This window comes from Microplitis mediator, chromosome 9 (genome assembly GCF_029852145.1).
Source record: "Microplitis mediator isolate UGA2020A chromosome 9, iyMicMedi2.1, whole genome shotgun sequence".
Lineage (NCBI taxonomy): Eukaryota > Metazoa > Arthropoda > Insecta > Hymenoptera > Braconidae > Microplitis > Microplitis mediator.
Genome location: NC_079977.1, coordinates 7,627,622 through 7,641,206, shown reverse-complemented (window position 1 = coordinate 7,641,206; position 13,585 = coordinate 7,627,622). Strand labels below are relative to the sequence as shown.

At 27.8% G+C, this 13,585-nt stretch overlaps 2 protein-coding genes across 2 annotated transcripts; one reads left to right on the top strand and one right to left on the bottom strand.

The window, feature by feature from the left end:
- Positions 1-294: 294 nt before the first annotated feature.
- Positions 295-5,682, bottom strand: LOC130674877 (uncharacterized). The gene is made up of 4 exons (XM_057480316.1): positions 5,506-5,682; positions 3,758-4,230; positions 1,160-1,501; positions 295-1,087 (listed from the first exon to the last, which is right to left on the bottom strand). Exons 1-4 carry the CDS (start codon positions 5,567-5,569, stop codon positions 482-484), a joined length of 1,485 nt encoding a protein of 494 aa, XP_057336299.1. The 5' UTR covers positions 5,570-5,682; the 3' UTR covers positions 295-481.
- Positions 5,683-7,665: 1,983 nt separating this feature from the next.
- On the top strand, positions 7,666-13,452 carry LOC130674815 (rRNA methyltransferase 3, mitochondrial). Its single transcript, XM_057480237.1, has 4 exons — positions 7,666-8,265; positions 10,454-10,695; positions 10,792-10,947; positions 12,634-13,452. The coding sequence occupies exons 1-4, from the start codon at positions 7,913-7,915 to the stop codon at positions 13,380-13,382; spliced, it is 1,500 nt and encodes a 499-aa protein (XP_057336220.1). The 5' UTR covers positions 7,666-7,912; the 3' UTR covers positions 13,383-13,452.
- The last annotated feature ends 133 nt before the right edge of the window (positions 13,453-13,585 follow it).

The window sequence follows — 13,585 nt, the reverse complement described above, 5'->3', positions numbered from 1 at the left end:
TCCAGCTTTGTGACAAAACTCCCAGACTTTTCCAGTATATTTATAATTCCCTGACATTTCCAGGTTTTCCAGAAATGTGGCCACCATGTAATTGATCGATTAAAATGACTAATTTTTTCATGGATAGTTTTATATCTAAAAAAAATTACAGTAGAAATCTCGAGAAATGAATTGATGATAAAATTAAAAAATTGTATTAATTTCTTAAAATTATTCATATTTTTATTTTTAATTTTATATAAAAATAATGGTGAATTTTTGTGTGAAGAAATATATACAAAAAATTTTTAAAACATTTAGGATATCGATTATAAATATTGTAATTGATCAATTTACTTCAACATATCATTTTATAAATAATTAAACATAAAAAATAATTTATTACAACTATGAATTACAAAATCTTATGCTATAAAAAATTATACTCATTTTTTTACGATACTTCAAATAAAAACTATTTTTAATTATCACCTAAAAATACCTACTTTTTTTTTTGTCTCTTAGCAGCCTTTTTTTCTCTTTTCTGATTACCGTCAGCTTTACTTCTATTGATCTCATCAGAATTAGCTTCAATAGAACTAATACTGATGGGTGTGAGCGGAACTATGGGGACTCTATTTAATCTATTTAGCTTCGGTGTACTTGTATCCCGCTTACGCTGATTAAATTCTTGTCTACGAGGTGAAATTCGTGCATCAGAACTATCTAGAGGGACTCCTTTGAAACTCAATCTGGTCTGCCGTTTATCGGGTTGATTTTTTATAGATTTGCCTCCAGGTGACTTGGTGACTGTAGGTCTGGTTGTTTTATTAACACTCGGTGATTTTTTACCTCTTCCGGGTTTAGTTCCTACAGATACTTTTTTTTTAGTTACTTTATTTTTACTTATTTCATTATTTTCAACTGCAGTTTCATTCTCTGAGTTTTCAAAAGAATCTTTGCCTCCACTATTTTCGGTAACTTGATTCTTTCCCGAGTTATTTCCTTTTTTAATGACACGCTTCTTGGCACGTTTTCGTTTTCCTGGTTGTTGAACCTCTTCCTCAGACTCTTCATCACTGATCGCGGAGTCATCTAATCCCAAGTCCTAAATAATAAAAAAATAGTTACGATATAAAATAAAAATTTATCGATAATTATTGAGAATTTAAATATTTACAGCAAAATCTTGATTATTTTCATTATTTTCTTCTGGCTTCCATACAAATACTGGATGATCTTTTTCTGCAATCATCTGATAAGCTTCTTCTAGACTGTGTCTTTTAAAACCTTTTGCAAATCTTGTCATTTTCAATAAGAGATCTTCACTTGGTTCCTTATCTAAATTTGTGTTTACTTTTATTAAATGTGGTCGCACTTCACCTGATTCGTAGAAAATATTTATTCCTAAATTATGCTTGCGGTCTAGTTCATTATTATTGACTAACAATAAATCTATGTATATGTACAAGTAGCCGAGAGACCCTTCGACTCTGATATTTTTTACTGTTGAAGTGGATTTCTGAAATCACATTTATTTTAATTGTCAATTAATTACTAGATGAATTAAGCTCCATCATAAGGCACTTTACTGTTAATTTAAAAATAATTTAAAAAAAACATAAATTATTTCGTAATATTTGAACCCTGTGTAAAAATTAAACTCTTGAGTTAATAAATATTGAGAAATGTTTTATTTTTATCTGGTTCTTTATCATATTAATTTAAAAATGAACTGATATTTAATTCGTCCAATAATTACGATGTAATTTAAAAAAATATATTCAACTTTCTACACGGAGAAAAATTTATGGTAACAGTTACAATATATTATGGGAATGGTTCCCATAACGCATAGTAACCGGTTTTTTTAAAATGTCGATTATAGGAACGACACCCATACATATTATGGCAATCATTTCTATAAATATGGGTATAATTCCTATATGGTATCGGAATAGTTCCTATAGAATTATGGTAATCGTTACTATGTTACTATGGCAATTGTTCCTGTAATAGTATGGTAATCAACCACATCTCTGTCAGAATCATCAGGCAGGCAGTCAACTGGATAATATGCGTCTTGAAAATGGATGATTCTCGTCTAACAAAAAAGTGCTTATTTAAACTGATAGAGACGAGTCAGTCTGGCTCTGAAAAATTTAACTGGATATCACGCCTGAGAACTCTGCTAAAGCCGATAAACGAAGACTCTGTGCTAGATAACTTATCACTTCCTCTCTGGTTGCGCCGACAAAAAAGCATGGTGGACAAGTATCGCTTATACCGCATGAGCATCGATCGCAACAGGTACGCGCAATCCAGGGCATCGCAACTAATCTACCCCAAATCTGAATTTACTCCAAGCGCCTGTTTGCTGTATATTTTCCCGTATCACTTTGCGAAACTAAACATCCAACTAAGGCTGGCAAATGCCTTTGCGTCCAACATAACCATTAATGGTACTACCCACAACCTGAGACCCAACCAAATTGTGTATTCAATGTAATCTCTTCAAAGAGAATCGATAACGCATATAATAGGGGAATGTCCAGCGTACAATCAGCTCCGTCAAAAGCATCTACGACCTTGGATTCAGGATGACGCTCCTCCAACAAACCTGCTCTCAGTGATTACTAAAGACGCTTTGAATTGCTCAAAGGCTCTATACTTTTATCTATGTGATGTCGTTGCTTTAAGAAGCAGTTATGTTTCCTCTTTAGCGATGTAAATGCGTCTCCCCCATGTTCAAGCCTAAATCTAGCTCTAATTATTTATATCTAATTGTTTCTGTTGTGCTCCAATTGTTTATATGTCTATAACTGCTTTTCTTTATCTTTTTATCATCACCGAATCTATGTATCGTGTATTAAGGGTTGTTTCCTAAAAACGCACGTAAAATTAAATAAATAAAAAAAATAAATAGTATGGTAATCATTCCCATAATATTATGATAACCATTACTATAATATTATGGTAATTGCTACCATAATATTATAGTAATGGTTACCATAATATTATAGGAACAATTACCATAGTGGCCTAGTAACGATTACCATAATATTATGGTAACCATCACCATAATATTATGGTAATGGTTATCATAATTTCTTCAGTCCTGAGGCATCATTTTGTCTGCTATTTGAATAATTTTTTTTAAGTATACTTAAAGACCTTTCAAGAAACAAAAAAACATATTTTGTTTTTTCTAAGTTACAGTTTTTAAAGCTGTAGCAATAATTATTTCTATGGTTCAGCAAACAGCTACTGGTTACCGACCCTGGCAACATTGTCTCAAAACCTCCGGCTACTCTCTAAGCTCGAAAACAATATTTCGGGTCTCATTTCGAGTTTTTGAAGCTTGGAAATTCTTTCGCAGTCCTGATAAAATAGTATAAATTTTTCAAAATTGATTGATAAATGATTTTAATTTCTAAATATTATAGGATTTGCTCCTATTTGCTTATGGGAACTATTCCCATGAGTATAGTAATCATTACAATAATTCTATTACCATGCGATATAGAAATGTTACCATAATGATGGGAATTGTTTCCATAGTTATGGGAACTTTCACCAAAAAGTATGGGCTTATATCCCATAATTCCAAGTAATTATTACCATAACGGTATGGGATGATATTTTATAAACGTACTAGTACCATTTACTATAAATTTCTCTCCGTGTATGCACATAACATAATAATGAATAATTTTCTAAATACTTGATAACTATAACAATAAAATAGTTTAAGGAAATTATACTTATGAAAACATACTTTGAGAGTTTCAACTTGTTGCCTTCGTGCATCGTGACAGTTAACATGTCGCTTGCAATTTCTTAAAAAGGCTGACACTTGTGATGGCTTTTCCAGTGGAGTTTCTTTCAAAATGTGCTCTATCTTGATACCCCATGGCAATGCCCATTTCCCTAAAGTTATTTTATTGTCATCCAAAAAAAATTGTACCGCATACGGACACTCATAGTTTGATGTCGGCGAAAAATTGTAAACAAATTCATTATTTGTGCACTTTGCACAATAAAGTCCTGACAATTTAAATAACTCATATTCTAATTCATCATCAATATTTTTGCTTGATGATTCAGGTACAGTCGAAGCAGCTAAAGTACTGGGATCAATATCTAGATCTCCAAATTTAACAATTTCAGATTGCAAAGTCATTTCTTCAATTAAATCTTCCAACTGGGAAATCTGAAGTCTTATTTTAGCTTTCTTAGCTTCCAATAATTCTAGAAACAAAACAAAATAAATACTTTACTTTAAAATAATCATATCATAAGGAAAAAAATTTTTACCATACAATATATATCGAAAAAATATAAAACTCAGACGTTTTATTTTTAAAATTACTATGAGTGTGAATGTAGCAGACATGAGACGAATTTAAAATTATAAATAAATAGAGTAAATAATTAATGAAATTAAATTTTTAAAAAATGCGCAATTACAAAATTTTTCAAATTAATAAGTGCATTTTTTTTAAATTGAATTTTATTAATTATTTACTGTATTTATTAATAATTTTAAATTTGTCTAATGTCTGCTACATTTACACTCGTAAATTACCATGCAAAATTTTTTTTAATGCTGGTTTTTTTAGTACTATTCAATAATTTTTTATGATTCTGAAGTTAGCAAACAACTTAAAATATTCGAATTTTTTTTTTAACAAGTAAATTACAAAAAAAAAAGTAAAAAAATGTACATGTAGAAAATTTTAAAAACTGTAGGTGCAATTTTTTCAAATATTTTTTTTTTTTCATAATTTATTGTTTAAAAAAGAACCCAAACTTATTGGACGTCGGCTAACTTTAGTATAATTAATTTGTTAAATCCATTTTACAAATCTTACTTATTTAAATTATTTTTATCAAGAGTTTCGATTGACTAAAAGTTTCAGACACCAGTAGAGTTACGTCTTACATTTTTGTTGTTAGTGCGATTGAAATTGTTTAGTTATTGTTTCCAAGCATGAATTTTATTCAAATTATTATCTGATTTTTATTATTTCCAAAATTACGATCCTGCAGTTAATAGAATCAACAATTTTTAGATTTTTTTTTTCAAGAAATCAATTATAGAAACAAAAGCGCCTATAGGAAATTAAAAAATTTATATATACAATTTTTTGAAATTTTTGAAATTTCTTTGTAATTTATTATTTTTTTAAAAATTCAAAAATTATTAGACGTTGGCTAACTTCAGTATCATTAAAAATTTGATTTAAAATAATAAATTCACATGCTTTTTATGTTTAGAAATATTTTGAATGCATTACTATGCGCACAAAAATAAATAAAAATTTACAAGAATTACAAAAATTTTAAAGATTGTAAATAATCAAATTTTATCGTTATAATTGCTTGTGTATTTTTGTTTAAAATAGTTATTTAAGTAATTGATAAAAATTAAAAATCAAAATTTAACTGAATGTAAACAAATGTTTTTAAGGTTAGAAATCCAAAATAATATTTAAAAAGACAATTGAAATAATTGTCACTGACCTTTTTCTTCTTCAGTGAGTTCATTTTGCTGAGTATTATTATTAGATTCATTTTCATTATCCATTTTATACGCTTTTAAAAGTAACGACTATTATAATTTTTTTTTCATAACAAAATGCATGAGATAAATTTTTTTTCTCGATTTCTGTACATTTTCCCGCGCAAATTTCTGCGCATTTTTACTGCGCTGTACGTAAAGTCAGTTTAGTATGAGTGTGAACGTAACCGTCAATTAGGAATTTTTTAAATTATTGAATAAATAAATAAGAAGTGAGTAGAATAAAAATTAGAAAATGCGTAAGTAGATAATTGAAAAATCAACGCGAGCATTTTTTAAAATTTCATTATTTATTTAAAATTTATAAATTGTCTGATGTCTGCTACATTCACACTCTTCAGTTTAGTTCAGTTTTCAGTTTTGTTTAAAATTTCAATCAAAGCATTTGATTTTGATAATCACACTCTCAATTATTATGTTCTATACGATTATAATCTATTGATTTATTTATTTTTATTTATAAAATAACTTCAAAACTGATAATTCATAAAAATTATTCCATGACAATTCATAATGTGGACTGTATTAAAGTGTTATTGTATGAGTGCTTTACGTTTCGTATTTATTTGTTGCGTTCATATTTTTTTTTGTTTTTCAATTAGAAATTTTTATAAATATTAAGATGATCGTGAATGTAACTGACAGTTATCAATTTCAAAAATTTGTGAACAAATAATTAAAATGTAAGTAGAATAAAATTTAAAAAACGCGTATTTAGATCAATGAAAAATTATGATACTGAATGTAGCAAACATCAGACAATTTCGTAATTTTCATAAATGATAGTAATTAATTATGATCCTGAAGTTAGCAGACATTTAAAAATTTTTGAATTTTCGTATTTAAATAAATCAATTGTAAAAAAATAAAATAAAAATATGCACATGTAGAAAATTTAAAAAACTACCGGTGCAATTTTTTCAAATTTTTTTTTTTTATCTTCTATCGTCTAAAAAAAAATCAAAAAATTATTAGACGTCTGCTAACTTCAGTATCATAATTAATTTTTTATAAATAATCATAACTTTCAGAATATGCACAAAAAGATTTATGAGTGGCGAGTGTGTAGACAATTGGAAATTTTTTAAATATTTGAATAAATAAACAAAATCAGTGCGTGCATTTTTTTAAACTTCATTATTTTAATTCATTTATTTATTCATTTAAAATTTATAAACTGTCACATATCTACTACATTCAAATTCATAAATATTTTAAAAAATTCTTTATGTGCAAATTTTTACAGTTTTTTTTATAAATATTTGATATATTCATTTAAAAGAAATAAATTTTTTTAAAGACTGGTTCTTTCAGTATCATGAAAAATAAGCGCTCGCATTTTTATTAATTCCACTATTTTAATTAATTAATTTATTTATTTAAAATTTATAAATTGACTCCTATCTGTCGCATTCATACTCGTATATTACGTGTGTTTATAAATTAAAAATTAAATACTATCAGTTGTGTGCTGCTATCACTATTGCGTCAAAGTTTATTGAGCAAATTTTCATTTTCCTGATCCAAACTTTTTTAAAAATTCTTTTTTTTTCAAATATCATTAAGAATCATCAAGTTTATTATTACTAAATATTCATTTTACTTATATATAAGTAAATAAATGAACAAATTATTACTATTTTTTTTTTTTATAGAATCTGATTGCCAGCAATTTTATCATCATTCCTGATTGGTAAGTAAATGAATCTTTTTTATTTTATTTTCGTCGTTATTAATATTTGTGCTATAAATATCGATGTATATATATATTATATATATTTACATATTTATAATCTCTTATTCAATTTATTTTATCAAAAAACTATAAATTTTTATTGATAGTAAAATAGCGAACATCTGACAAATTTTAAAATAATAAATTAAAATGTTTATAAAATAAAAGTAAGAAAATTCATTTCAAAATTCAAATTCAGTACATGCATTTTTTTAAATTTTATTATTTTAATCATTCAATTTTTTTATATGTAATGAAAAAATTGTCGTATGTCTGCTACATTTACACTCATAATTTTTTTCCCGCCAATTTACGCTGCCATTTAGTTCCCGATAACTGCTGCCCTCTTTAAAAATTTAAAATAAAAACAAATTGATAGAAATCTCGTGTGTTTTACAAATAAATAAAGATCAGTTTAAAAGTAACTATTTACTGATTCATTTAAATGGTAATTAATTAATTAATTAGTATAATAAAAGTGATAAAATAATCATTTGTATTTAAAACTGTAAGTTTATAAAAATCAATAATTACTTTATGGTAAACATAAAGCACGTGAATTATAGTGAGGTTAAGTTTTTAATAAAGTGAGAAATTAGATTAAAAAGTGAACAATGTTTTTAAATGGAATAAGAATGACAATAAAATGTCTCCAGTCATCAAATCAACGTGTAAATCCAGTGTCGGGTATGACAAGGATTCAAAATTATTCAGATTGGTTCCATCGTAAGCCAAAGCGAATTGTAAATGAAGAAGAAATTATAGAGTATGCAGAAGCTGCTGATGGACCCAATGAGTTCCTTGAATCAGCCAAAAAAAAATCAACACCTACACATGCACCATTGAAAATTCGAACGAAAAAACGTCAGCCTAAAAAAAAAGTACGAGCTACTCCTACTGATACTAAACTCAAAGAAGATGGTTCTTTAAATTTTATTGAACTAAAAGAAAATGATCACATGTTAACGTAAGTTTAGTATTTATTATTTAGCATGTCGTAATAATTTACTTTTTATTTTTTAAATCAGTTGATTCGGAGAACTACTGGTTTCAAAATAGGACATCTCCAGCAAATGGGAAATTCAGTTTTTCATAAATTTTTGCTTTATCATGGTGGCCACATTTCTGGAAAACCTGGTAATGTCAGGGAATTATAAATATACTGCAGTCAAAACTGTTCAAAATTGGCGCGGCGCGAATGTAATTGTAATACTGAGTTGAAAAAATATTAGTAGAAATAGATTCCTATAGTGAAAAAATGAAGCAGTTAGAATTAAAAAAGCTGTTAGAAAAAAAAAGTCTTAGTAGAAACCAATCGTCAGGATCTTCAAGCTATTAACATCCATATTGACAAGTTAAAAAACTAAAAACATTTAAAGTATACATAAGTATTGAACTAATAAGTTTCAGTATATTTATTATTCGCGTGCTTTAATATTTTATTAATATTCTATAAAAAACGTTCTTATTTATGAAATTTATTTTAGTGAAAATGAAAAATTTATTTATATTTTATTATGGAGTAATTTATATAAAAACATAGATTTAAAATCAAATATAAAAAATTATTCATTTAATAAATAAAAAAATCATTGACCAATAATAAAATAAAGTTTCATTTAACGACAGCGATTGATTATTTGTTAGACTGACTTATACCATTTTATTTTGAATTAAATAAAAATTTCCGAGGATTTAATATAACTAGATATGGTCAGGGAATTTTTTAATTATTTGACTGGAATACCTGGAAAAGTCAGGGAATTTTAGTTTCAAAAAGTTGTGGTCACCATGTTTATTTGTTAAGTACTATCATATACCTGCAGGATTTTAAGTAAAATGCTACTTTATTCATGTAACTGAAGATCGAAACGTTTTTCGCGCAATGAAAAAAAAAAATGGAAAGTAAAATTCTACTGGATGACTAGATTTTTGAAATGTTTTACATATAGATGCTGGTATGTCAGTCAAAAATCTTGGACTACCTCCAACTTCTGGAACTACCCCTTAAGTAGTCGAATTACTTCAATTTTTTCATTTTCGTTGCGCGAAAAACATTTTGATCTTCACGTACATTTTTATTCCCAGAAATTAAATTTAAAATTTGGTGGTTGACGAAATCGGTTCAATCTGACGTGTGGGTTATAAATCTAGCATAAATTTATTTAATTCAAATCGGGGAATAAATAAAAATTTTTACTGCCTATCAAAAATTAATTTTTATTGATTTATTTATTTTGAATAATTTATTTGTTAATCAAAAATTATGTCTGTTGTGGCAAAGTATTTTTTTAAATTTAGCCATAGCTTAAAAATAAATTAGTTACAAACCATTGGATAAGATTTTGGTAAAGTTTGTAATGACATACAGGGTGTACAATTTTCTAGCTCATTAATAGAAACAAATAACAAAAATTACGATATCAGCATCCGAAAATTATGCCTACTCTAAAATAAAAACCCAGACCACACATTTTAAATATTACTGATATAAAAAGTTTTTGATAGTTGCTTAATTTTTGAAAAATTATCAACCAATAAATTATGAAATGAGTAACAATTTGTATAAATGCACAACCGATAAAGAATTAAATTAGATAATAACGTTAAAAATTAGTCAACAAAATGAAGTTAAAATCAAAACTAAACTTTTTTCAGTTACCAATTGCGATCGAAATCGAGCTAAAAATCGTTAGGATCAAAACTGGCCTAAAAATATTTATATTACTTCAACTCAGTCATTCAATACGATCGATTTGCCCTTTATTTTTTAAAAAACTGAATACCACGTATTGTCATATCCGACCCTATTAAAAAAAATCGTATCGTTTCCTATAAGAATCCATACCATCTCAAGTGAATCCCAAACTACAAATCCAGGCATTAGTTTCCCATATGGGCTTCCTGTATAGGAGGCTAGTTACTTACCCAGTTTGTTACATGAATTTCTATATAAATTCATACTTTCTGTATGGATTCACAGTTCACTTTACCGCTGGTTCATTAGTTGTTAGTTTTTTCTTGTAACCATTTTACAGAAGTTTAAAAAATGTTTCTTGTCCTATTTTTAAACTAGGCGTCTATTGAATCTTTTTTTCCTTTCATTTAATTATATAATTATTTTATGAGTGTTTTAATTAACTTATTGATTCTAGATCGCTGATGATGACAGTAAGATCAAGAAAAACACGTGACAAAAACAGTAGAATTCTTTTAGAAGGTGTCAGACTCATTAATGATGCAATTGACGCTGGATTGAAGCCAGAAATTATTTTATTTAGTAGGAATGCCGATGTTATGAAGCTGCCATTGCCTGATACTGGCATTAAATTATTTAAAGTACCTTACAGAATGATTCAAACATGGTCAACTCTCGTAACACCGCCAGGACTGATGGGTAATTTAATAAAATTTTATGAAAGCTGCCCCAGTTATTTTAAATAATTCAAAGTAGTTTAGAAACTTTGATTACTGATTTAAAATATTTTCTCAGCATTTTTTATGATGCCCCAGTCAGAGATGCACACACCAGCACCTGATTCCTTACCTGTCACTATTATCTGTGACAATGTACGTGATCCAGGTAATTTAGGATCAATACTACGCGCTGCGGCTGCAGTTGGCTGCAAAAAATTTATAACACTTACAGGTAATTTGTTATTAATACTTAATAGAGAAGTTGCATGTTTTGTAATTCAAATTTTTTTTGAAAATTTAATTAAAGTTGTTAAGAAAACTTGAGGGAAAAAGTTTATAGTAATTGATTTCTCGATTAATTTTTAAATTAAAAACTCTGTTTTAAAACTGTAAATTCAAACGCTAGTGACGTCATTATATCGGCTCCAACGCGCTTTCACACAGAGATGAAAAAATATCCATGTTTACCCTATCAGAATCACAACAAAAAGAAAATACAAGAGAATAACGTGACTTTCATTGGTTCTCAGCTCCAACAGATGTAATGACGTCATAGCCAATTATAAACCATTTTTTTTTGCGCCAAAATTTATTCATTTTTTATAATTAAGGTACCGGTGGGTAATAAGGTCTAGGGAGATTTTGAATAGAATCGAAAATATTGCATTTAATTATCGAAATGTATCATTAATCTTTATTTCAATACATTAGCCATAAAATATAATGAAGTAATGGTAGTTTTTACCATAAACAAACAAAAAATTAAACTTTTACAAAAACCATACGAATAGGCCTTATTTTACTACGATAGGGTAATAAGGCCTACGGGTTAAACAAACTGGAATAATTTAATTATACTTAATAAAATTGGTATTAGAGATGAATCATGACTTAAATTTAGCAACAATATTTTTTAAGAGTCAGAAGACTAGATTGTTTTTTATAATTTCTTTTGCGCTACGACAGCATATGACGAATGATGAAATATAGAAGACAGGGAACGTGGTATCGGGACTTTATAAACTTGTCGTAACATCTCTATGCAAGACCCTTCTACTAGAGTAGCCTTTAACGGAGGCGGTTATTTTTAATATCATTTCTGTCAATTAGGCCTTATTACCCGACAGGTCTTATTACCTTAGTACCTTAATTTATAAAAAAATAAAAATTTAAACTTAAAAAAAATAATTAAAATGTATTCTTAAAAAAATTTGGAAAACCCAAAAGTGCACGCCTCGAAAGCTCATGTTATGTTTTTTTTTTAAAGTTAAATTTCGAATAAAATTGAATATCCCGCTCTTTTCCCATAGAAATTTCCATGGTAAATATACGGTAATAAAAGTAAAAAAAAAAATAAATAAGGGGAACATTCCTAATGAAAAATGGCGGCAGTGTGTGTTTGTTTACATGTAAGATTGCCGGTTTTAACCGTAATGATTTATTTTTAAAAAAACGAGAAGGCCTACAGTAGTGATTTTCGAAAGGAACCTTCTTTGCTTATTTCTGAAAATTTTGAAAAAAAAATTAAGTAGTTTCGTCAAGTCGTTCTCGAGATATCCGTACCACGCCGTTTTTTTGAACCACAGACTAATGGACGTCCACCATAAATTTTTTTTAATGAACTTTTTTTTATATTAATACATATTAGACAAATTAAAAAAAGTATCAGGATTATTTATTAGTGTTTCAGCTTTATATTGATGTGCTTTTCATAATGTGTAAGAGTAATAGAAAAAAAATATATGCACTTTAATGAGTGGAAATCGTGTGACCTTGACAGGTCGGTTATAAAGCACAACCTGTCCGCTTCGCTTCCGAGGCGTGCAAAATTGTTCTTTCCTCTATAAATAAATTTGAGATGATAAAAAATTAATGCAACTTTCTTAATTCTTAAAATAATTGTTTATTTATTTTTTAGGCTGTGTTGATATTTGGAACCCCAAGGTGTTGAAAACTGCCGCTGGTGCACATTTCCGCATGCCGATATTCGACAGTAAAACCTGGGACGATATCAGTGGATTAATTGACTCGTTTGCAAATGTGTATGTCGCTGATCACAATACTTCTGTTGAAGAACTAGAAGTTTCTGAAGATGTTTTAGAAGAAAATAATGAAGAAAATTTAGAAGCTGAGCTCGAAAGTGAAGAAAAAAATTTAGATACCCAGCCAGAAAATGAAGTTGAAAATTTAGATACTCAGCTAAAAAATCAAGATGAAAATTTAGATACTCAGCTAAAAAGTCAAGATGAAAATTTAGATACTCAGGTTGAAGATGAAAAAGAAAATGACGATGATCAGATCAAAGATCAAGAAATAAACATAAAGAAACATGGAAGAAAGAGTGGAGAGCCGTCAAAATATGAACTTAATTTGGCGAAGGAAATGACCAAAAATATTCCAGTTATTCCGTATTATGCCACTGATTATACTGAAGATGAAATTGTTCTTGTCGTTGGAGGTGAAACAGAGGGTTTGAGTATCGAAGCTATTAACATGATTAATAATAAGTTCGGTGTACGCGTTAATATTCCGATGACTAACGGAGTTGAAAGTCTTAACTCAAGCATGGCTTTGGGTATAATTGCTTTTGAAATAAAACGTCAGTTTGCTTTGAAAGCTGCTAAGCAAGCTACTAATCAAACTTCAGAAGATAAAAATAATAATTAATTAATAACCTATTGGTTATTTTAATTTTATTGAGTTAAATGTAAATGTAAATATTAAAATTGTTACATTTTTATTGAATTAAAATTGATAATAATAATAATAATATGATTTTTTATTAAAGACGATTCAGAGAAGGTTCGTGAAAAATTTATGACGCGATATTATTGATATATGAGGAGAAAATCCGTCCTCAGATTAGTTGT

What these genes read in the sequence shown, in the direction of transcription:
- LOC130674877 (XM_057480316.1), bottom strand. Translation starts at nt 5,569, where the DNA reads ATGGATAATGAAAATGAATCTAATAATAATACTCAGCAAAATGAACTC. An exon ending in ACTCACTGAAGAAGAAAAAG is followed by an intron (nt 4,231 to 5,505) that starts GTCAGTGACAAT and finishes TTTTGTTTCTAG; the next exon opens with AATTATTGGAAGCTAAGAAA. An exon ending in AAAATAATCAAGATTTTGCT is followed by an intron (nt 1,088 to 1,159) that starts GTAAATATTTAA and finishes TTTATTATTTAG; the next exon opens with GACTTGGGATTAGATGACTC.
- LOC130674815 (XM_057480237.1), top strand. Translation starts at nt 7,913, where the DNA reads ATGTTTTTAAATGGAATAAGAATGACAATAAAATGTCTCCAGTCATCA. An exon ending in AACACCGCCAGGACTGATGG is followed by an intron (nt 10,696 to 10,791) that starts GTAATTTAATAA and finishes ATATTTTCTCAG; the next exon opens with CATTTTTTATGATGCCCCAG. An exon ending in AAAATTTATAACACTTACAG is followed by an intron (nt 10,948 to 12,633) that starts GTAATTTGTTAT and finishes TTTATTTTTTAG; the next exon opens with GCTGTGTTGATATTTGGAAC.